This window comes from Ochotona princeps, chromosome 18, assembly GCF_030435755.1.
Source record: "Ochotona princeps isolate mOchPri1 chromosome 18, mOchPri1.hap1, whole genome shotgun sequence".
NCBI classification, from domain to species: Eukaryota; Metazoa; Chordata; class Mammalia; order Lagomorpha; family Ochotonidae; genus Ochotona; species Ochotona princeps.
The window spans coordinates 31,107,398-31,132,706 of NC_080849.1; the positions used below are offsets into that span (position 1 = coordinate 31,107,398).

The window sequence follows — 25,309 nt, forward strand, 5'->3', positions numbered from 1 at the left end:
CTTATAGCATCAGGATCCTCCTGTCCTTCCCCAACATCAAATCAAACTCCAGAAAGCTATTGTGCAGCTAGTCATGATCTTCTGCCATCACCATGTTAGGATTTTTACATCATAGCTAATGTTAACTGCTAATGGGGAAAAGTGGCGAAACTCCCCACAGGACTCTATTGTGCTTCTCAATGTTTAACACCAACAACTGGCACTGTGGTGCAGTGGGTTAAGCCGCCACTTCACATGAAAGAATCCAGGTCTGCTTCCTAGAAAGCAAATTATGAGATTCAGAAAACTTCTGTGCCTGCAAGTTTAATTGATTTTTTTTTTTTGACCTAGCATTCTCCAAGGCAGTGCTTTGCAGACTTAAATGTATCTCAAAGCCACTTAAGGAACTTGTTAAAACACCTTCTCTGGGATCGCATCCCTGGAGATTCCCGTTCAGTAGCTCTGAGTGGGATCCATGAGGAGTTTTACTGACAAGTTCTAATACAATGCTAATACTGCGGAGGTCCATGGAGCACACTTTGACAACCACTACTCAGATGGAAGATGAAGAAGTAAGGTAGACATTGCTTTGGGTCCAGGGCAACCTCCCTTCCCCCGTATCCAATTGCTAAACACAGCTTTATTTCACAACAGTGTCTCCAGAGTACTTAGTTCTCGTGGTCTGTAACTGAAGCATGGCAGCACTGGATGTACCAGTATATTTTTGGACTCAGTTGTAATAATCTGTAAAATGAGTCACTCATCTACAAAATGTTGGCTGTGAAAAGTTGTACTATGTGATTTCTCTTCATCGCACCAAATTGAAGTCTTAAATGCTAGCAGAGTTTAAAAATAGGTCAAAATAGATCATTTAAAAAAAAAAAAAAGAAGAAAGAATGAATCCAGGTCTCATTCATTCACTTATGACGGCTGCTAAAGATGGCCCCAATACCTTGGCCCTTGCTGCATGATTTGAATGTGTGCAGGTTGCTCACTCTCTGGCCGGTGTGGCCGCTTGAGGAGTGAATCGGTGGATAAAAGATATTTCCCTTTTCGTCTTTCCCTTTCTGTCTCTCACTACCTTTCAAATAAATAAATATTTTTTTTTCCAAAAAAGTTTAACACTAAAGATATTTGCTCTGATTTTTGATTATTGATAAAATATTTTATAGCTAATAGATGTTCATATAAATATCATCCTTAAATTCTTGATACTTGGAGAAATTGAAAAATGATATGTTGACAATAGGGTTAACATTAATTTTAAAATATTTCGTCATCTTAGCAGAATATTAGATTCAAGATCTTTTAAATTTTAGCAAGCTGAAAACAATAAAAATACATTATGTTAAGGTCTTGTTCTCTATTAGAATATCATGTATTCGTTATTTTTTGCCTTTTTTTCAAAAAGAAAATTAGGTACAAAATACACAAAATGATTTCTATAGGTCAAGTTTTTCTTTGTGAGAGTGACTGAAAGATACATTCAGATCTAGGAAGGACAATGTTTTCTAATAAATTCCAATCAGGAATTTATCTTAATTTTCTCTGGATCTAATTCTCTTATTTTAATGAAATAAATCATTTTGAATCATTTATTTCAGCATATTTGTTTGTTTATCTGTTCTCTTACTTGAAAAGTATAGCTATAGAAGGAGACAGGAAAAAGCCCAATGAAACATGTTCCATCTTACTCCTCAACCGACTGCAATGGCCAGGGTTGGAGCAGGTTTGGGTCAGGCCAAAGCCAGGATCTAGGAACCAGAGCCTGGTATCACATATTGGTAGCAGGGACCCAAGCACTTGGACCATCCTCCACAAATCTGGATGGGAAGTCAGACTTGAACTGGCACTCCAAAAATGCTGCCAGTGATGCAGATGTGGCTTAACGTTCTGTGGTACAACTCCTACCTAGACCTTGTTCACAGTCATGAAAACCGTACCTAAACCAACTTTACCCACATAGCACCTTGACATCCCATACAAATGTAAAACAATGTGCTAACATAATCTCTAAAATATAGTTTATTATTCAATATTATACACCCACACGTTAAAAATTAGGAAGGAGTATTAAATATATGGCAAATCAAAATCAAGGGATACAATACATATAGCAATTATGAGAAGCTTTCTACATAGTGATGAATTGGGTGGGCCAGAGCATGGCATGTAAGCTTTCTTTTGGATTATGTTATGACTAGAATATACTGTGTTTAACAGAACTAACAGAAAATGCAGCTGGCAAGACTATCTTCAAATCCTAAAGAGTACTGCATGCGATGAGCTTTTTTTTTTTGTTCTCTGGGAGGAAATGAATCTCAAACATTTTTAAGAAATTGACATGATAAGTGCATAAAGATTAATTTGAGGAAATATGGACAAAACTTGAAGATGATACAGATTATTATAGTAGCTCAAATGAGAGAGGATGAGTCTTAAGTTGAGCATCAACAGTGAGTGTTTCTAAGGTGGAAAACAGTGAGGTCAGACAGGACTTTGGTGCTATTTGATGGAAGCCATGGAAGAGAAGGAAAAAAATTCTTGACATGGTGCATTGCTGGGAGCAAAAACTATTGATAGAACACATGTTATTTTACTTTTAGTTAAAAGTTTTGCAAGGTGTATCTGCAAGAAAGATAAGACAAATTTGTTATTGAAATGCTAAATGTGAAATAACTGGACAATAGAAAATCCACACGTGGGTCTCAAATACAATTTATTTGAAAGGCAAGGAAAGTGAGGCAGTGGAGGTGCAGAGGGAGAGAAAGAGACAGACAAAAAGAGAGTGAGCTTCCAGATGCTGCTTCACTCCCCAAATGGACACAAAGGCACAGGCTGGGCCAGGTCTGAGCAAGGAGCCAGAAACTCCATCCAGGTCCCACATATCTGGCAGCAGGAGCTCTTGGGCCATCATCCACTGCCTGCCCAAGTGCATTAGCAGAGAGCTAGATTGAAAGTGGAGCTGCCAGGACCCAAACTGGCACAAACATGGGGTTCTGGCTTTACAGATGACTTAGTCCTGGCCACCACTGATTTAAAACTGAAATTTAGAAAGACAATGCCTCTAGTCTCACTTTTAATAAACAACTTTATGTCCTTCAAGAACAGCATTGGAGCATCTGACTTTGCAACGCCCTTGATAAATTCTCAGCAGTCAGAGACTTGCTGTTACTGTTGCCATACTTACTTTCTGGGTTTTTTTTTTTTTCAGGCTTAGTGTTTCTCAACACTATATTTTTTTGCAGAATTTCATAAATTTATTCCAAATACTAATTCTTGTGGACAAATAATAATCGTATGCATTTATGGGATGTAATGCAATGTTTCGATACATTTATTTTGATGCAAAAAATGTTTTAAAATTCCTGCATTTTTATAATATGTATTTCCAAAACTTTATGATGATCGCTCCTGAATTTATGATGTAGATAACTAAATCAAGCAAATTGACATCACTATAACCTCACCTGTGATTTTTTTTATAAAACAATTGCAATTTACTCCCTTAGTTCTTTTGAAACATATAATGCATCTTTCCTGAGTGTGGTCTTCCCTCTGGGCTCTTCATCCTTGCTTGACCTGCACACCTTTGTCTCAAAGCCCTTCGTTCTCCCCTTCCACCCCCAGGCTATGGTAACCATCATTCCCCTCTCTTTCTCAATTTTATTGCATCCTACATTCAAGTGAGACAAAGCTTCCACTGTTTATAACCCAAGTGAGTGCATGTGTATGTGGCAATTTTCCTACAAAAAGAGTTTTTAAAAATAATAGCCTTTTCTTCAGATTTTGATTAAAAAAATCTGGTAATCATTTTGGTTTCTTGAATAAAAATGAATGTAATCTGATTTTTCAGTAACTTCCAAGCTGTTCATTAAGCTCCGTTAACTCATGAATTTTCCTCAGTAGACTTGCCTTGTTGGGTTTGGGGGCATCTTTGCATGGAATAAAATTCCATACTAGTATATTACTTATGTATGTAGCCAGCAGGCAAAGTATGACATGCAGCTTGTAACTGGGGGGAAAGGGGAGAAATCACTTGTGCATTTGAGTGTATGTTTGTGATTGTCTTGATGTCATCAAAATCACTTATCTTCCCAAGAAGTAAGCACATGCACTCCCCCCTCACATTTTTGCATATTCCCTTTCAGTGCAGTGGGTTTTTTCCTTGATTTTAAAAAAAAAATTCAAATGGAAGCTCTGGTTCACAACTCTTTAATGAGTTTTCCAAAAATCTCTTAGCAATGTACTCAGTCCTGGAACACTTACTGTCAAGCAGAGGAAGGGAACCTTTAGAAGCTGGAGATACTTTCCAATAGCCTAAACATGAAGTAGTTCGCACTGCCTCAATACATCTGTACTGGTAGAGCAAAGCAGAAATTTAAAATAATAATTTATGAAACGGTATCAAAGAGTAAGCAGGGAAAAGAGACATCCAATCTTAAAGATATCTCAGAGAAACTGAGGTATGTATTTTTCATGTGTTTACTATCTGGCAGCAATGAGGTTATTTGGGAGGCCTAGTCAGGCTATTTAAACTCTAAAAAGGAGTATTACTGCTACCTTCTCTGACCATATCACATCTTGTTATAAAACTGTCATTCGATATGGATGCAGAAACGCCTTGCAAATTCCAACTGCAATAAACAATATAAAATTAAAGCAGAAATAAAGTATGCACATTACTGAATCTAGAAATAAATTTATTTGGAATTTTCTGATCATCTTTCTTGTAGCAAAGAAGACTCAATGATAATTCATACTGAATGGGTAACTAGTTGGGATGCCTGTGTACCGTACTGGAGTGCTTGAATTTATTTCATGGTTCCAGCTACCTACATTGCAGACGCCAAGGGCCTTGGTGAAGGCTCCAGTAAACTGGATTGAATTCACAGTTTCTGGCTTTGGTTAAGCACTTGGGAGGTTGCTCATTCCCTTTCTCTCTCTGCCACTAAAATTTTAAATATCAAGTAGAATACAATAAACCAAGTTTAATTTTAACAAAGCTTGTCTATGAAAGATACTCAAACGCAAGCTTTTTCTGGTATGTGCTGTGAATTTGGCACTCAGCATGTGTGACTCAGGTACCAGATCAGGTTGATCAAGTCAAGTTTGTCTCTATCCTGTGCAAAGATGGAGAACACAGGAGCACAGCTTAGCTCCTTAAGCAGAGTAAATCAGAGGAAACATCTGCTGATCCAAACCATGCCAAGTTTGGCCTTCATCTGAAGGGAAATGCCAACAATCTAAGAAATCTATTTGATTTATCAGGTGTATATTTATGGATACATGGGGTCTTCAAAAAATTCATAGCAGGTATATATTACATAAGAACTATGCATGGATTTCAAATTTACATCAAAATAAACATATCCTTTAATTCTGTTTTCCCACAAGTTTTTTGGAGAACTCTTAAGTTTGTTGATCAAAGTTTAACAGCAGGAGTCAGCATAAGTGTTTCTTTGTTCTGTTATGTATTTTAAGAAATCTGAATCAAATTGATTGCACACTTTCTAGTATACTGCCTGAGATCAGTCATTGATCATGTCTTATTTTTATGAATTTTTTTTAAAGTGGAAATTATTGATCATAATTTTCCATTTTAATTTACCAAATTTATGTAATTGCTTCATTGTGTAGCATTGTAACATTAAGATTGTGCTGGCTTGGAAGCAATCTCCACAGCCACCCAAGAAACAAGCTGTCACCTTTGACAACTTTCGGGACTAAGAGTAAAAGTTGATTACAAAAGCAAAATATGTTTGTGGGTATGTATGCCATTAAAAACTGTGTCATAAAAACTTTTTTATGTCATTAAAAACTGTACTATGTGGGTCCAGTACCATAGCCTAATGGCTAAACCCTCACCTTGCATCTGCTGGGATCCCACGTGGAAGCTGGTTCATGTCCCGGCTGCTCCAGTTCCCATGCAGCTCACTGCTTGTGGCCTGGGAAGGCAGTGGAAGATGACCCGAGGCCTTGGAACTCTGCACACATGTGGAAAACCAAGAGGAAGCTCCTGGCTCCTGGCTCCAGATTGGGTCAGCTCTGGCCATTGCAACCACTAGGTGGTGGGGTGGTGAATCAGTGGATGGAGGATGTTTCTCTGTCTCCTTCTCTCTGTGGAGCTGCCTTTCCAATAACAATCAATAAATCTTTAAAAAAAAAGATGCTGCTTTGAAACATAATAATCATTTAAGATTGAAACCTGAATTGAATTTACATTAAACTTTTGTGCAAAAGATACTACAAACCTGATGTTTCTTTGTTGTATTTATTCATGTAGAGTGGACTGCCAAAAATGACAACAATGCAAATCTGTTTATGAGTATAAATGAATCCCTATGAAGCATAATTTGATTACTAGAGGAATTAATTGTCTGCCTGTTCTGTGTAGTTAACTGTATGGTTTAGAACAGCAGTTCATAATGAAAGATGAAGGTGAATTTGTTTTTAAAAATCACATTAATAATACAAAGTAAGTCTACCATGCAAAGAATTAAACTGAAAATTATCTTGCTTTCTTGCCTTCTCTCTTTTTTATTCATCGTCATCTATAAAGGGATTTTATTGCTGTTTTTCAACGAGAAAAACAAACTGCTGTGTTTCAGAGTGTCATTATTTTTCTAAAACTGGAAGTTCAAGTTTTAGCATGTTACCTAAGATATTTCCAAAACCCTAGTGCTGGAACTGTTTCAAGGCAGTCCTTTGCCAAGGACCCCAAAATTGCTTTGAAGTGTCGAGCATTGTTTTTTTTTTTTCAGAATTGCAATAGCTAACAAATCTTTACAAGAAGAATACTTTATAGCCCACTGCTTTTCCTAAGGTTTACAAGGGTTGACTTGAGTGTAAACTAGAGCTGAGCAGAGCTGCTGATCTGCTGAGAGGAAGAACTCAGTAGGGAAGCCTCTCTGTGTTTCCCTCACACTATCAGGGAGACTGAGTCTTCCCAGAAGCAGGGGCACCACTCTGAACTCGGCTCCTTCCTAGCAAATACAAGCTGTACAAAAGAAAAACATTGCAGGTACGTCTACCCATCTTTTGGCAAGCTGTATACCTTGAATATCTTTATACTAAATGAATAGTATATAACATGCCTCTTCTAGGATGAAAGAATGTGTATACATGTTGAGTATCCTTTATTCAAAATATTTGGGACCAGAAGTATTTCAAATTGGGGTTTTTTGGAGTTTGAATATTTGTATAAACTTTATTACTTGGTATCCCTATTTCTAAAAAAAATAAAATTTGAAATGCTCCAAAATGTAAAACTCTTGGAGCATCATGTGGGCATTTTATCAGAACATTTTGCTCATAGATTTCTTTCCCCAGCTGGAAAGGTTAGGACTCCAAGATGGAAAAATATTTGTTGAATTTTGAGAAAGCCTGGTTAATGGTGTATATGTGGTGTAGTAATGTGAGATTTGACTTTTTTCCTTGACAAAGTCATTGTAACATAGAACTTATAGCGCAGCGTACTAGGACTCTACTAGTTGTTGCGTTACTGGTCTATTAACAACTTTTACTCACAGGTCATGTCACTGTAGGTAACATGGTCACCTACCTCATGCCTGCTTATTATGGTACATGCTTCTACCAACAACAAATTTCTAGAAATACCATCATCAATATCTTGGATTACTTATGTTTCTTTACCAGGTGTAATGCAAAACTTAAGTACAAAAAGACATATATTGTTTGCCTATATATTAAATAGAAATATGCTTTCATCAAAATTCCTATTAACAGAGACAGATTTGGGGAAGTTCTGATACCCTTTTTATAGAGAACCACAATCTAAAACACAACTTCTTTGAGTACTCTCTTTTAGCAAAGAGTAGCTTTGGAGTTAACGATAGTAATAAGCACAGAACTTTTTGACTTTCCAGCCTATATAGTGGATCCAGCATTGCCAACAAGGTTTCAGTCCATCTTGTTACTGCTATAAGGCAGTTTCTCCCATGAGAAGTATTTCAGGTAGTTCCTCATCTCCGCCCCCCATGGATGTCTCAGGTTTATATGAGAAGAGTTTAAATTGCAATAATATATCCTAGTTTATATACCAATTCTAGGTCAGTTCCTGTGCATATATATGTATATATATGCATATATATATAGAGAGAAGATATAGATATCTGTATCTTTAATCATCATTTATTGTTGTTTTATTAGGAGTTCATGCTGGAACATAAATTTCCACCCAAATCCCATATATTTATGACATACCCATATTTCCTTTCAAATTTCCCTTCTTTTCACTGCGATTTGGTAATTTTTGCTGCTGCTTTCATAATCTTACTAAAAATGAACAGACGAAAGCTCATAGATCTGCGGCTGAGTACAATGGGCCATGCTGAAGGGATAATTTAGAGTTGAACAGGTGGGAGGAACAAGGGCAACATCTTGACTGTGGTCCTGATGATCATGGCAACAGCTGCACCCTGTAAAAGATGAGCACATTCATTAACAGGACTACTGCTTCCATTCAGCAAAGCGATGGACCTTTCTGCCTTTTAACGATTTGGGGTCACAGAAAAACATATTTGAAAGTCACTCATCACTGCAAAATAATTCTGATTGTAAAAAATAAAGTGCTTCTAATAATTCACTAGAAATGCATTTATAATTCCTGTTTTATTAAAAACAATGAAAGCAGAAAAGCTTAAAAATGCATAGGCTAGTGAACTCATAAATAAAGAGGTGAAGGAAAAAACACTCATTGTTTTCTACTGAAAAACATAATTCATTGTAAAGTAAATGTTTTTATCTTGTCACAACTATACATGGATGGATGGCTTGGAAATAAGTTTGTGAATATCAGTATAGCTTAAAAACAAAAAACAAATCCAAAAAGCTGAAAGACCCTGGTGTTTCTTAGGGTCCTTGTCAGACTCTTGTATTGCCTATGGTAGGCCTGCCTGGAAATGGGAACTCAATAAATTTTGATCATCCTTAATTATAAAATCAAAAGAAGAGAGAGGTGAAAGGGAGGAAGTGACAAATAAATTGAATAATAGATGGAAGGAAGGAAGAGAAAAAAAGGGGAGAAAGGGTGAGGGAGGGAGAAGGAAGGAAGGAAGGAAAGCTGGGGGAAAAAGGTGTCAAGAAACCCAAGCTTTGTTAAATTTCTTGGCATTTTATTTACTGCCTTTCCTTTATGTAACTTTTAAATCCTAGCTAATTTTTTTTTAAATTCAACATAAAATTCCTCATCCCAACAGTACAATATTGTCAACTACATGTAACATAATTGTGCGATAGAGCCTCTGACCCCACCCCCTCCATGAGTACAACCTGCATCCGCAGAGCAGTTCACCTCCTGACCCGGGCCCTGGAAATCACCACTCTACTTTACGTTTCTGTAAGTTTAACTAGTTATGTAAATATGTAAATATGCATTTTGTTTCTCATACTTAGCACAATGTGCTTAAGTTACATCTTTGTTGCAGGGTTTCCTCTTATTTAAGGGCTAGATAATATCACACTATCATATTTTCTTTATGCATTCAGCTAGCAGTGGGTATTTTGGCAACCCTACCTCTGGGCTACTTTAAGTAACTTGACTTCATGTAATTTTATATTCCATTCAAATTGTCAACTGTTTCCCCACCTGAATTCAAGATGTTAAACAGGCACATATGTGCTTAGTTAATGTTCATTTTGTAGTTGTGTCTTATTCAATACAGATATGTGGATGACATTGAGATGGTCCCATTGAAAGAGAAACCATACAGTGATTTGACAAGTAATGGTATGCTGTCTGTCCTTGCAGGATGAGTCTGCTCCCGCTGACAAACAAGGTAAACCCGAGGGAGCCCAGGCCACTTACTCCACATCAGCTGTTGCAGGTTCACAGGAGGTGCTGTACATCAATGGCAACGGGACCTACAGTTACCATAGTTACAGAGGGCTAGGAGGCGGGCTGCTGAATCTAAACGATGCTTCCAGTAGTGGTGAGTTTTCTTGGTGATTGTATTTCTCTGTATATTTGGGGCTGTAAAGTCTCTAAATTTGAGAGAAGATAAGTGATAAACCTGTTGCAAGCAATAATCAGGGCCAATCTGCTAAAAAAAACAAGACTATTTAATGCATAACATTGTGTAGCTGCATGTGTATGTCCCTATTCATTTTTCTTGAGAATAACAGAAGTGTGACACAATTGAGTGATTGCTTCTTGGTGTTAAAAAGAAATCTCAACTAGAGAAATAGTATTTTACCCCAAGTACTGACATATTTTGCCTCAAAGCTATAACGTACTATTCATCAAGAATAATAAAACATTTTCTCAATGTTCAAAGAGGCTTTTGATTTAAAAATCGTGGGTCACCAGGGACTTTGCATAATTGATGAATCACACACAGTCATAACCAAGAACATACAAAACTAAACATCACATTGAAACCACTCATGGCTCTCAAGCCAATGGCTTGTCCATGGGAACGACATACTCTCTCTACAGTGAGTGGTGGGCTGGAGCTGCCTTGTACTAGTTAAAGCTTAGTAAGCTTTAAGGAGTTCCTTAGGCTTCTATAAGTGAATGAGATAGAAAGGAATCAGATTCAGATGTTTAACATAAAACCCAACATGTCTTGGGGAAAAACATGCATGAGTGAATTTTTTCAAAAAAATTAGATTGTAGGGAAAAATCTTCTACCTATACTTAACAGCAACAGAAAATTAATTTTGCTGTATACCACAAGATATAGAATCTTTTCTTTAGAGGCAGAGAGAAGCAGGGTAAAGAATTAAAGAGATAAACAAAAAGAGAGCTTCTAAATCATTTACTCCTGAAATGGCCACTGTGGCTGAAACAGGGTCACTGAAGCCAGAAGCCAGGAACCAGATCCAGGTCTCCCAAGAAGGTGTCAGGGGCACAGTTATTTGAGCCGTCACTGCTGTTTCCAAGGTCTGGATTGGCTGGAAGCAGGAGTCAGGTGGCACAATGAGGTCTTGAACCCAGGAAATCTGAGGCAGGAACTGGGCATCCCAATGACTAGACTAAATATTTCTCCCCATAAGACACACAACATTAATATAATTTGAAAACAGCCTTAGTAAAATAAGAAGATAAATGTCAAAACTGGAAAAATGTAACTTCCCATAGTACAAAAGGTTAACAAGCCAAACATGAAATATTCTAAATATAAAGATGAAAAACAACAAAAACATACTAAAAAGGATAGGGATATAATTGCATAATTCTCAGAAAGGGCCATGCACATGTTTCTTAATTACATATAAGGTTTCTCCATCTCATTCACTCCTAACAGAAGAAAGATGTGGCTTGTATGCAAAAACCTAATGTAAGAGAATATTTTGAAAAAGACTGGGTGTTCTCACTCACTGCTTCCAGAAATGTAAAAAGTTGGAGTGGGATTGGACAACATCTGTTAAAATTAAATCTGATTTTACCATTGGACTACCAAAATGTGAAGTTCCTCTAAGGACAGTATCACTAGTCTTTAGTCTGCACCAATTTTAGAGAATCGTGCCTCAGATGGGAGATTTAGGTGGATGCTCAGCTTTACAAATGCTTGGGGAGGGGCAGGGTGTCCTTGTCAGCTGTTCTACGTCTTTTTCTTTAATTTGGAATCAAATGAGCAGCAAAGGACAACTCCAAGACCAGAATGGAAATCACAGATATGAAATGCTTAGCCTGAAAGTCTCGCGGGGGTCAGGAACATTTTCCCAAGAGCCCCCTGGAGACCTGTGAAATCATGTGGTCTGGCTGTGCCAAGGGCAGCTGCAGGAGGGGCTCAAAATTCAATAACTCTGTAGCAGACTAGTTTTTAAGTTGATAACTCTGCATGGTCTGTGAGCGATGTCATAATATCCAGATGGCCCTTGGCAGAAAGAAGAGTCTCCAATCCTGAGCCTCTGAAAAGTATCCTAATATTTCACATAAGAACTCAGCCAGCAAATAATAACACTTAGGATGCAAGGTGTATGTTCAGTGAAGATTTCATTAACAGCCTTTTTGTCTTCTGGATTTAAAAAAATCTTATAAATTAATTTATTTAATACTTAGCAATGCATCCTTATGGTATTCAGCATGGACTTCATCTAAACCTTACACAGAACTATGATGTATGCTCTGCAACAAGGGGACAGTTTCAGCAAAATTTCACTTGGCCCCTTCCACTTTAAAGCATCATACTGAGCCTAAGAAAAAAAATCCCTTTTTATAATATAGTGAAAACTCATTATGTTGTTCAGTGACTTCCCCAAATCTCTCCTAAGTAAGAGGAGCCAGGATTTTGAAGATGGCCATATCCAAGCCACTTGTTCAACACTGTCAGTGTCTCTGGAGCGAAGCCCTGGAGTGAGTGTTCAGTGCCAGCAATCACTGATCTATCTACTTTCTGTCTCCAGAAGTACTCCTGTTCAGGACTTCCATAAAAGTGAACAAATCAGACCATGTGTGCCCTTCTGTGCCTGGCTTCTTTTACATGGAGTGATGCTTTAGTCTGTATCCATACTCCATTTCTTTTATTACCAAATAAATTCCAGCCTGTCACATTTTGTGTTTTATTTAGCCAGTCATCAGTGATGGAAACTTGAGATTTTTGCACCTGGAAGTCAGTCTGACTAAGGTTGCTATAAAAATCGAAGTACAAGTTTGTGTTGTATAGGCATTTTCAGTTCTCTTGAATACATTCCTAGGATTAGAATTGCTGGCTTATAATATGGTATCTTTTGTGTTTAACATTTTAAGGAAATACCAAAGCAAACAGGATTATTTTCCCATTCACTTCAAACTTTAAAATATCTTTCAAATGTCTTTGCTGTTTCCAGAGCAAACCTTGCACTATTTTTGATCTTTTTAGTGCTATTTCACTGTATTGAAATAATCATAAATCTAATGTTTTATTCCTTCTTTTCAATTTTTTATTGCAAGTTTACAATAATACCATTGGACTTTTTTAGATTAGTGATTTATGCTGCAACCTTGCTGAGGAAACCATGTATTCTTCTAGGTTCCAAAGAGATATTTTGTGTATCCAAGATAAATGTGATTTGTAGATGGAAATAGTTTTACTTCTTTTCAAATCAATTCACTATTTGTTTATCTTGCCTGTTTGCTGAATGTAGAGTTTCCAATAAAATGTTGGATAGGAGTAGTGATTGTGACTATTGCTACTTTGTTTCTAATGTTAAGGGGAATAAATTCAGTCTTTCAACATTAAGGATGATTTTTGCATTGGACTGTAAACAGGTGTCTTTATTAGGATGAGGAGATTCCTTTAATTTCCTTGTTTGCTCAGCGCTTTGCGTCAGAAAAGGGTCCTGAATCCTGACAAAAGCTTTTTCTGTGTCTATGGAGATTTTTCATGTCATTTTTATCCTTTATTACAAGATAATTGCATTGATTTTTGAGTGTTAAATTATTTTGCATTCCAGGAATAAATGTCAGTTGACAAAGGCAGAGATTTCTTTCTTATGTAATGCTATATATTCCTTTATACTTTTGCTAATATTTTGTCTGAGATTTTTATATCCATACTCAAAATGAGGATTGGTGTGTACTATTCTTATTTTAATTATTTTTTTTCTTATTGCTTTAAAATACAGTTCCATAGGTCCTGGGATTTCCCATCCCACACCCCAGGTTCTCTTCCTCCCTCCCATTGATTTCCCCTCTAGTATTACAATGGGTGATTCTTCATGAACAGGCATAAGCTTATCATTCAGCTATTGAAGTGTCTCCCTGCTTTGTAGGCATGGACCATGTCAGAGACCAGCATCCTACTGTCAGGATATTTCCAGCTGTTTCACTGGGAGTCCGTCTTTGGTCTGAATGCAGAGAGACATACCGCACTTTGTCTCCACATCTGGACATGTCAATCTCTACTACACTTCCATCATACATCCACTTAATTACAAAGCCAGAAAACACAGTGCGCAACAGGGAGAACAACAGTAAGTTTTCATCCACATGAGCTTAAAGAACATGCCACAGAACATCAGTGCATCACTAGAGTGATGAAAAAGAAAATCAAAAAGCTTCTTGTAGAAATTGATGACACTGCTTGACCCATGTGGTGCTGAAGAAATTACAATAAAAACTAGAACGTCATTACCCGTAAGATGTAGCAAAAACAGTGTTGAAAGGGACATTGACAGTCTCTGGTGCTTATAAGCAATCAAAAAATCTCTTATGGACGATCAATTAATGAATCGCAAGGACTTATTGAAAAAAATACAAATGACTAGGAAGTGTGAAAAGGTAAAATTCACAGCAAAAATAATTAGATTTGATACCAAAAAAGCTGCAAATTGAAACAACAAATAGCCATTCCTAAGAAGATAAGCAAAACAACCCTTAGCCATATTAGTGTTGAGCATCACCGGGATACAATCACATAAATTAGACATGAAAGAGAAATGGTTCCAATTTTTTGCTATTTATGCAGGTCATGACACTGTAGGCATGTCAGTAGTAGGATTGTGATTTTTGTTGTCGAGGTATGCATAGAAGTTTCATTGGGGGTCTACCTTCCGTCTTTAGTAGAGATACATTCTGTTTATTTTCCTTGATTCCTGGTAGTCTGGTTTCCTTTACATCCTTTTGGCAGGGAGGGGTTACGTGTGTATGTTTGTTCTCCTTGTGTATGTGTGTCTCTGTGTATGTCTGTGTGTGTGTTTGTTGGAAATTGTCTTATGTTAGAGTAAACACATGATATCTGTGCTTTGGGGACTGGCTCATTTCACTGAGCATAATGTTCTCCAGTTAAGCCCATTTGGATGCAAACCATAGAATTTCAATCTTTTTGTTAGCTGAGTAGTATTCCATAGAGTAGATGTACTGCAGTTTCTTTATCCAGTCCTCTTTCAATGGTCATTTATGTTGTTTCCAAGTTTTTACAATTGTTCTTTGAGGTGGAATGAATACAGGGTGCAATTTGCTGACTCATGTATCAGATCCTTTGGATATATTCCTATTGGTGGTATTGCTGGGTCATATGGTAGGTGAATTTTCAGACATCTTTATCAGTTTTTGTTATCAATATTAACACTGGCATTATGGAATGAGTTGAGACATGTTCCCTATATTTATATATTTTTGGATAAATTTGTCAGGTATATATATTAATACTTAAACAATAATTTATTATTTAAAGGCTTGATATGTTTCAGAAATTAAACCACATGTATTTGGGCTTTTCTTCTTGTTTTTTTGATTACTCTTTAGTTAAATTATGCTTGTACTATATACACATATACGATGTGTGTCCACATGACAATTTTATTGTTCAATGGCACTCAAAAGGAACAAAGGAAATCTGGTATTGAATGAAGAAGTATAGCGATAAAAGTAATTAGCAAGCAGTTTTATGAGTTTACAACTTGAATGTAGATACTATATTACAGTGTTGAAGTCTTGTCTGTAAATCATTTCCTCATGAACTTCCCTACACAAAATGAGAAAGCCCAAATTTATATGCAAAATTATTTTTTTCTCTTTAATTTTAAAGGACATAGGTGACTTGCTCAATGTCAGACTGACTGGATGTGGGTGTGATGCCTCTTATGGCCTTTGTATGATGAGATGAAGAACTCTTAAGGACACAGCAGAGAATAACTTCCAAATGTTCAGACTATGCACTGCTGAAAAGAAGCAGAAACAGCAGACTCACTAGTAAAGCGTGCAGCAAACTTAGAAATGATGGAACAGTCTTTGAGCAATGGTTGTGGGATGAGTATAACCGAGTCAAAGCAACAGTTAAACACACACAGCAAAAGAATAGTCATAGCTAATAACCGTCTTAGACTTGAACCTGAAATTTAGACTTAAATTTGAAAAAGGACAGTAGCAATGGCAATGGTAGAAGAGGAATCATTAGTTCTACGTGATGAAGGGATTCTAAGTACTTCTTTCTCCAATTTCTGCAACACTGGTATGATCTATTGCTGTTCTGGTTTTCTTTTCGTTTCTATTTGTTGTAATCACAGAAAGCCATATAAATTGATCAGGCCCGTAGTTTCCATTATTTGAGCACTTGCTAAATGAATGCTGAGAACTTCAAGTGTTCTTTTAAAAATGGTATTTTGTATTATTTCTTGATCTTTAAGACATTAAAATAATCATTTGCTGTAACAGATTTAGAGCTTTAGAGAAAGAAACTGCATACATATGCATAAATTCTGAGAGCTGAGAAGATGCATTCATTGACAGAACAGTCTTCTACTGGATGCCAGCATGATATCTGATGGCTGACAATTCCAGGTCTTCTGAGTTCAAGAATGCTTGTTGTTAAGGCGTCTGCGAATCTGCAAAATATGGAAGGGAGTGGCAGCTCTCAAGAGGCCAAGTGGCATTAGCCGTAGATCTGACTTAATTTATGAAACAATGGTAACATTCAGATTTTGAATTCTCACTATGACACAGGCTGGCAGCTTAAGTGGGGGGAGAGAAGCAAAAATTTAAGGGAAGGTGATGTTTCCTCAGCTTTTGAAAGTGGTCTTGTAATCAGGTGAACTCCTCAGATTGTACTGTGTTCAGGAAAAATAAGGGTGCAGAATCAAGAATACCTTAAGTATTTGTAGTTAGTGAGTGTTTGGGGATACCCGTAAACAAACCCTTGAAACTATAGGAGAAACAAACGTATAGAAAGCAGAATTAATGATTTCAAGACATTGACAAGGGAAAAGAAGAGATTAAAATATTCTTCCTCCTTGTCTAAATTTCAAAAATCTTTGAAGAATTTGATTAAATACCACCTCTGTGAAGCTTGTTTTACTTCATCATCCTTCTATTCTTAGAATGTTAATCATGCCCTTTGATGTGCCTTTATTCTAGGATTTATTGCATGGTGATATGCATTTTCAGATACGTTCCCTAAACTAATGTGCACTTGAAAAAAAGAAAATGTATCATGCTCATTACTACATTTGAGTAAGATATACAAATATACATACTCAATTACGCTGCTCCAATAAGTGAGTATTTTTAAACCATATTTGATACTAAAAATCAAAAAGTTAAACATTCATATATCTTGAGTGGCAAGAATAATAGGTCTTAGAGAAAGAAAAATAATTAGAAACAAGAAAAAAAAAGTAAACAGAATTTGTGGTTCTGTGGGTAGAAGAGGAAGGGTCTGATTCAGTCATCAGTTTTTGGATCCACAGCACTTACCAAAATTCTTGCTTAATTTTGGATATGGTAGCAATAAGAGAAACTTGTCTATGTTGGAGACTGTTCATAACAAGATTCTATCTACTAATAATGCCAGGGTGCCCTTCAAATCCTTCATTAACCAACCTCCATTTGCTCAGAGCTGGCAAGGTTCCCCACCCACCAATCCAAATTTTCAAGTTGGAGTATTATCAAAATGACAGCAGTTACCATTTGTATAAAGAATTTATTCAAATTATCCAACTGAAATGAGAAGCAAGCAAGCAGCCAATCCTCCTATTATTATCGCATTCATTTACATAGGACTTTGGAAGGCTTGCTTTCTAACAGGAAGCTCACATTGAGCTGTCTAAAGAGGGCAATTGTAGATCACTGCTGTTATCTATTGGATCTCTGGAGTCTTAATTATATGCAAAATGCATAATTAAGCTACTGCTGTTTCCTCTCTACAAACTCCATGGGCAGACTTATCCATTTGTTTTTCAACTCTGATATAAACTGGGCTGATATACAGTCCAACATGTAACAAATCCAAATTATAGTAATAATGACCATAATAACTAACATTTATATGACAGTTTCTACATGCCCAAATCTTTACATGTATTCTCTTCTTGAACTTCACTTGCGTTCAGGATCCCTGGACTTTGGATCAGGGGCTATATTCATGAGTCTCAGGGAGCTTGGTGGTGAGACTGGCCATCCTGCTAAATGGAGCAGGTTCACAGTGCTGTGGCTGGCGTTGTGTGCAAATAGTGCCAGGCTTCGTCACTCTGAAACGTGAGTTCCCAACTAAAATCTTCAAAAGAGCACTCCGAGTCACTCACTGCCTTTCCTTTTAATCCCCAATTCCATTCAATCCCATTCAATCCTCAATTCATGACAGCCACTGTCTATCAACATGAACAAGCAGGTCTAGTTAAAGTGATCGGTGACTCCACTTACTACCAAACTGAAGATATTTTGCCCTTTATTTGGTTACACTTTCTGGTCATATTTAGATTTCTTGATAGCTGAACCCTTGCAGTGCTCATGCGTGTTGGGCATGCTCTCAGGTGTCCTTGTTCTCATATCATTCTTATCTTGCTGTGCTTTCAGGCTTTTCTTTTCCACACAGGGACTTTCATCTTTGGATTCACCTGTCATTCCACCTTTGTCCCTCCAATCATCTTGGTCTGCATGCTACCCAAGGGAGAGCCAACTTGCTTTCATGTTTTTTGTCACAAGATATCCCAAATTTAGATATTAGCCCTATTCTTTCCCTAGTTTTTCAGGCTTTATATCCAGTAGTCTAATAGAAAGTTTTGTCAAGACATCCCAAGAAAGCTTACATATAATTCTTTTAAAATGAATTCTTAATGCCACAAATACTGTTTGTCTCTGAGGTTATCTTATGCAAGAATGTCCTCTCCTGCAATCTGAATCGTATTGGCTATTTATGATATCTTTACTGCTTCTCTCACTTTCTACTAGATTTGCTTCCTAAATATATTTTTAACCTATCAAGTGCCTTTTTTATTTTGATTTGTTAAGGATTTTTTAAAATTTTTATTGGAAAGGCAGATTTACAGAGAGAAGGACAGAGGAAAAGATCTTGTATGTGCTAGTTCACTGCTCAAGTGGCCACAATGGCCAGAGCTGAACTGATCCGAAACCAGAAGCCAAGAGCCTCTTCCAGGTCTCCCACACATGTACACAGTCCCAAGAAACTGGACAATTCAGCTCTATTGCTTTCCCAGTCCACATACAGGGAGCTGGATGCAAAGTGGAGCAGCTGAGACACAAACTGGTACCCATATGGGATTCTGGTACATGCAAGGCGAGGACTTAGCTAGTAGACCATCACACTAGGCCCTAGTTTTTACTTTCCATGATACAGTTTCTCAGGCTTAGGGATTTCTCCTTCCACTTTCCCCTCTTGCCTCATCCCTATTGATTTCCCCTGTATTATAACAACAGCATAGTCCTTCAGCAGCAGTCACGCCCATAATCCTTCTATTAAAGTGTATAATCTGATATTCTGGGTGTAGACAACGATGGTGAAGACATGGAAACAACCCAGATGCCCATTGAAAGAGGAATTTATAAAGAAGCTGTGGTACATCTACTCTATGGAATACTACTCAGCCATTAAAAAGAGTGAGATTATACCAATTGCAACAAAATGGTCCCCACTAGAAGCCATTATGTTCAGTGAAATAAACCAACCCCAAAAGGACAAATATATGTTCTCTCTGATATAAGACACCATTCACACAGAATATCAGATCAATAAATATATAAATAAGCATGTATGTGCATATATTTATCTAAAGGAACTGAATAATGGGAGGCAAGTACATCATGAAGTGAAGACATCTCAATTCTGAATGAAAGATGGACTCACAATGAAACTATTAAATATATCTTGACAGTAGAGTGCTGGACTTTCTACCACATGCTCTTTTCTATATCAAACTAAGCAGTTTGAGGGCAAGGGAGGAAGAAAGGAAATAAAGAGGGAGAGGGAGTGGGAGAAAGAGAGGGAGAGACACAATGAGGGGAAAGATCCGTCTGTTGGATTCACTTCCCAGATGCCTGCAGCAGTCTAGGCTGTATTAAACCAAAGCCGTCTGCCAGCTCCTGCATCTGAGATCTTGATCTCCCACATGAGTTTCAGGGACCCGATCACTTGAACCGTCACCCTTGAGCCATCACCCGGTGCCCTCCCAGGGTGTACATTAGCAGGAAGCCAGGTGAGAAGCTGAATGGGAATTCAAACCCAGGCTCTCTGGTACTGGTGCAGGTGTCCCAAACGGCTTATTAAGTCGAATACCGAATGTCTGCATCTAAAGTGGCTTTAATCATCAATTTCAGTAGATTATTTGCTTATGTCAGTTCTTAGTGAAAATTAGATAGACAGGTGAATGAGTAAGAAGAAACTGTTCCAATAAAATATTTTGCCTCTTTAGAAATCTTGACCAAACCCAACTAAGCAAGGGAATAATCAAGTGAAGTTAGTAATTATCTTCTTAAATCTTCTTAAATCTTCTCCATATCTTGAAGAGCACAATTTTGGAGGAGAGAAGTGTTTCACATAAAACAAACTATTTTGAAATGCTTATATAAATTCCACCTCAAAATACATTCAGAGGTAGCCTTTTGGCTTAGCAGTTGAGACATCCTTAGACAAACCACATTCTGTATCAGGGTGTCTTAGTTCAAATCCTGCCTCTGCTTCCAGTTCTGCCTTGTTGCTTATGCACAGCCTGAGAGGTAACTAACTGATGCAGGCCGAGCAGGTGTGTTGCATCTGGATTGGTTCCTAGCTCCTGGTTTCAGGTTAATGGTCCTTCACTGTCTTAACAAATCGAGGAGTAACCCAATAGGTGAGAGATTTCTCTCTTTCCTTTCTGAATAAATTAAGTACACTTTTTAAAGCAGTCAGCTTAAGCCCATGAATCAGGAATAAGGTATTTAAGTTAGTTACTCAGGGGCCTGGAAAAGAGCACATTTCTCCTTAGTTTACACTCATGATAATTTTTTTATTGTTTCCCATGATACAGTTTCATAGGTATAAGGATTCATTGCCCCCACCCTTCCCTGCATCTTCACCTCCCCCCATTTCCCCTATATTATCACAATACTATTATGGATTAATATAAGTTACATGACTAACTCTCTGATACTTAAATGTGTCGTAACATGCTAAGTACAGACAAACTACAGAACTTAGAATCATAACGTAAAGATGCATTTCTAAGTGTCGTTGCTGAGTCCTACTTTTAGCAGAAGTGGAGACACATACTGCATACTGCCTTTACCTCTCGGTATGCTTGTCTCCCTTGAATAATTCATGTGTATGAATGTGTGTATGTATATGCATATATATATATTTGCATATAATACTGTATTGTGTGCACTGGCTATCTTATATCAGAGAGAACATATATTTGTCCTTTTGGAACTGGCTTACTTCACAAAGCATAATGGTCTCCAGCTGGGACCATTTTGTTGCAAAAAGCAAGATATCATTCCTCTTTATGGCTGAGTAGTATCCCACCTAGAAGATGTACCACAGTTTCTTATTCATCTCTCTGCTGACGGGCATCTAGGTTGATTACATATATTTGCTATTGTAAATTGTACTTCTTATAGACAGGGTTACAAATCACTCTCTTGAATGCAGAATTCATTTCCTTTGAGCACATTTCTAGAAGTGGAATAGCTGGGTCACATGTTAGATTAATTCTAAATGTCTCAGCACTCACCATACTGACTCCCAAAGCAGTACTAGTTTACATTACCACTTACAATGGGTCAAGGTACATTTTTTCCCCACATCTTCCGCAACGATTATTTGCTGATATTAGTATGGAGGTCTTTTTCACTGGGATTAGGTAGAACCTCATTATAGTCTTTCTCTAATAGCTAGGAAATCGAAGCTTTTTTTTTTCATGTGGTTACTAACATTTTGAATTTCACATTTTGAGAAATATCTGTTCATATATTCTTCCCACTTCTTAACAGGGTTGTTTGTTTTGCTATTGTTACTCCTAATAGTTTGTTATGTCTCACTATCCACTTGCAAAATGTGCAGATGTGTGTGGAAGCAGTCATTGTCTTCCTGTTTAAGAAGACAGCCTTGCAGAGAGAAGGGCCGTGAGAAGGGGGCTGTGTAGCCCTGCTTCTTACCTGCACACCTCAGCACTGCAGTAGGTTTTACAGTTCAGCATTGATCGGGCCGTTCCAGCAGCATTTTGCTAAAAGCCTGTTCTCTCTTGTACACTTAAGTGGATCTTTTCATCGTCTCAAGACTCTCTGGAGAATTTTGTGTTGTGTCTCCTTAGCAAACGTGAAGAAGGGAAAGTGACCCCATTTGTATTCTGGGACCTCCATTTCTGAGCCTTCTGGGAAACTGTCCAAGGGCTTTCCAAGTGACTGAGACTTATTAAGATTGGCTTGGGTTGTTTTTCTTCCATAACCTCCTTTGAACTTTGACCCATCCTCTGGGAAACTGTCTGAACAGACCAGTTACGTTTTCTGGCCTCCCCAGCCCTCTGCCCTGGGGAAGATACTATCCTGGTAAGTTCAGCATGTTCTTGGCTGGCAAGTCCAGCATCTTACTCTATCTAAGGAAATTGAATTAGCCCTTGCCCACACTCCTCATTCTTGGCTCCAGTAATGATTCACCTTTCTGAACCAGGCTCTGGGCTGCATACCTACTCCTACTAGAGATTTGAGTCTGAAACACTTCAAAACAGCATCATCCTCAGATATGCCTTCTTTTTCCCCTAATGTTGAAATTTTCCAATTTGAAACTCGATTAAAATTACAACACTAATATTTGCTTCTGTGATTTCAAGGTACAAGGTAATTTTAAATGACATTTGGCTCTTGTCTAACGTACAGATACTGTTGCCAAAAACCTTCTTCCCATTGATGTATATTTGCCAGAACTAATCAAAGTATACACATTTGAATGTGGGGCTTCACAATACAGCTTTGGCCTCCTCAGTTGCTATTTGGACCACATAATCAAATTCAGAATTAATAAGTGACAACAAAATTGAATATGGGTTGACTAACATTTTGATCAATATCTAAATGGCCACAAGGAAAAGCAAATTATGATCATTTAAAGCACTAGGGAATATAATTCTTTTCAGTGTTCTGAAGAAATTTAAAAGTACCTTGTCTGTTGCTTTGAATTTTGTAGGGTATTTTTTCTGGTTACCACTTCTAAAATATAAATTATGATCTCTTTATTCTTCTTGGGGCTAATGTGGTAGAGATAATTACAGTCTCTTAACCCTTCTGTTTCTGGAAGCATACTCCTATGCACACTTTGTCCATAATTGTGAGAAAACTCATGCTGTTTGTCTGTGTTCCGGTCCTTCCGAGCGGAGGTATGCTCTCTGCATTTTCAATGCGCTTACCCATACTCTCTTCCTCTGCACCATTTTCTTCTCGCCACTCTGTCCTCCCATGATCTCCTCCTAGAATTTTCTGTTTCTCCAAAAATGTTCATTATTTGCCAAGCCACTTAATAAGGTGAGAAGTTGAGAGAGGAATATCAACTTATTGGAAATCCCTCAACCCTTCCGCACAGGCAAGAAAATAGTTTCTCTAGGTTCATAAAAATGATCTGGTTAAATTTGAAATCTCTTGATGTTTGAGGAACCAGTGCAAATATTTGAGAAGAAACCTCTGAGGGAAGTAGGCCCAGTCACTCAGTCTTCATGTTTCTTAAATCTTTATTTTTTGTCTCCAAGGTTTATTGACTAATGGGATAAAAGAAGAAGCTAGATCAACTTAAATATCCTGTATTACACATGAGCCATGGGTTCCTGTACAGTTTCAGACAGTTGAAAACTTTCAGTGGATCTTCTGTTTTAAACATGTAGCATAACCAGGCTTACTGTCTTTTAGTCTAATGATTCCATTTAATATTATGTTATATTATTTGCTGTTATGTCTTTCATTTATACTTTTGATGCATATTTTCCTCTTCCTAACCTTGAAGTATTAAAGTCTGAGAGCAAAAGGACACTCTATAGAGGCAGCAGGATCTAATCACACCATTTTTACCTCCATTTCTAAGACAATAGCGTTAAGAACAGCCTAGCCACATACCATGTAAGCAGCTTCTTAACCTCGGTGAGCCAGTTTAAATTTCTGACTCCCTTTAAAAAAAAAAAAACACTAAAACACAGATTCATCAAATGCGACTCATCTGTATATTTCAAAAAAATGAAGGGGGTCAGGCACAATGGCTCAGTAGCTAAATCCTAGCCTTGTGTCAACCGGGATCCCACCTGGGCGCCAGTTCATGTCCCGGCTGCTCAAATTCCCATCCTGCTCCCTGCTTGTGGACTGGAAAAGCAGTGGAAGATGGCCCAAGGGCTTGGGACTGTGTACCCTCATGGGACACCTGGCAGAAGCTCTTGGCTCTTGGCTCCCAGCTTTGGGTTAGTTCAGTTCTGGCTGTTGAGCCACTTAGGGAGTAAACCAGTAGACAGAAGATCTTTTTCTCTGCCTCCCCTCATATGTATTTTACTTTTACCCTTAGGCAAAACAGTATTTAAATAGAATCAACAATAACTCTTAGAATCTGAGGGTCAGGCATTTGGCACAGAGGTTAAGACAGCATTTGGGACACCTGTGTGTTTTATTGGAAAGGCTAGTTCAAGTCTTTCTTCTTCCACTTCCACTGCACTCCTTGATATCATGCATCCTGGGGGACAACAGGTAATGGCTACAGACCTGAGCCCCTGCCATTCCTGTGGGTGACCAGAGGACTCCTGGGCTCCTGCTGTACCTTGGATCAGGTCTGATTGTCCGGACTGTTGCTGGCTTTGACAGTGAGCTAGCACTGTGGAGAATGTGCTAGTGGAAAATGTCATTGTCTTTATTTCTCTAAACTCTGCTCTCCTTTCCTTTGTTTTTTTCTCTCTCTCTCTCACCCTCCCTCCCTCTCTCTCTCCTCCTCCCCTTCAAACAAAAGGAAAATAAATAATTGAATTGAATTAAGACATCAGATACAGAAATAGGAAATGAAAATGAACATGCAGCAGAAGTGTAAGCTTCCAAGCAGGTCATTTGTTATCCAACTAGGGAAAAGTCACTTCATATACTAATCCTAAATTGATTAAATTGCATTTGATGACAACAGCTGAAGAAATGTGCCCAAAGACAAAATAAAACCACTAAAGACTGTTAGTATTACAGGAGCAATAGTACTTGAATGGTTCAAGAAATTGAGACATTTGTAATAACTACAGTCAGATAAGAAAATGAAGGCAACCAATTCCAATAGTTTTCCTTATCTCTTAAGTGGAAATATTACTGCTCTTTTGTTGTCTTCTCAGTAGTCAGTGCTGAGAGCAAGGTGACTGAAGAATTGGCCGCTTTGGCTACTATTGCAGAATAACTGCAGCAGAGAAGATTCTCAGAATAGTCAAATAATTAGCTCAGTATAAGCTAACGTGGAATCTGTTAAGATGTGAAGTACAAAAAGGGTTATTTGGCCCTATTTACAAAGTTGGTTAAACCAAAGGCATCCGGTTAATCTTTAAAATATTCATCAGCAGGGGCATGGAGAAGAGTTTCATTCTTTCATGTATTATTGAAATGGTTATGTCATTGTTAAACTCACTTGTTCCTATCAATTTAATGTCCTTCATTTCTATGATTTTTTTTCAGAAATAG

At 37.6% G+C, this 25,309-nt stretch overlaps 1 protein-coding gene across 6 annotated transcripts in view; it reads left to right on the plus strand.

The window, feature by feature from the left end:
- The window catches only part of NOL4 (nucleolar protein 4), a 276,838-nt gene that overhangs the window by 245,263 nt on the left and 6,266 nt on the right, over positions 1–25,309 (plus strand). For all 6 annotated transcript variants that reach the window (XM_004579558.3, XM_004579559.2, XM_058676997.1 and 3 more), the window contains one exon: positions 9,752–9,932. In XM_004579558.3, coding sequence (XP_004579615.2) covers positions 9,752–9,932 — 181 coding nt within the window. The remainder of the gene's footprint in view (positions 1–9,751; positions 9,933–25,309) is intronic.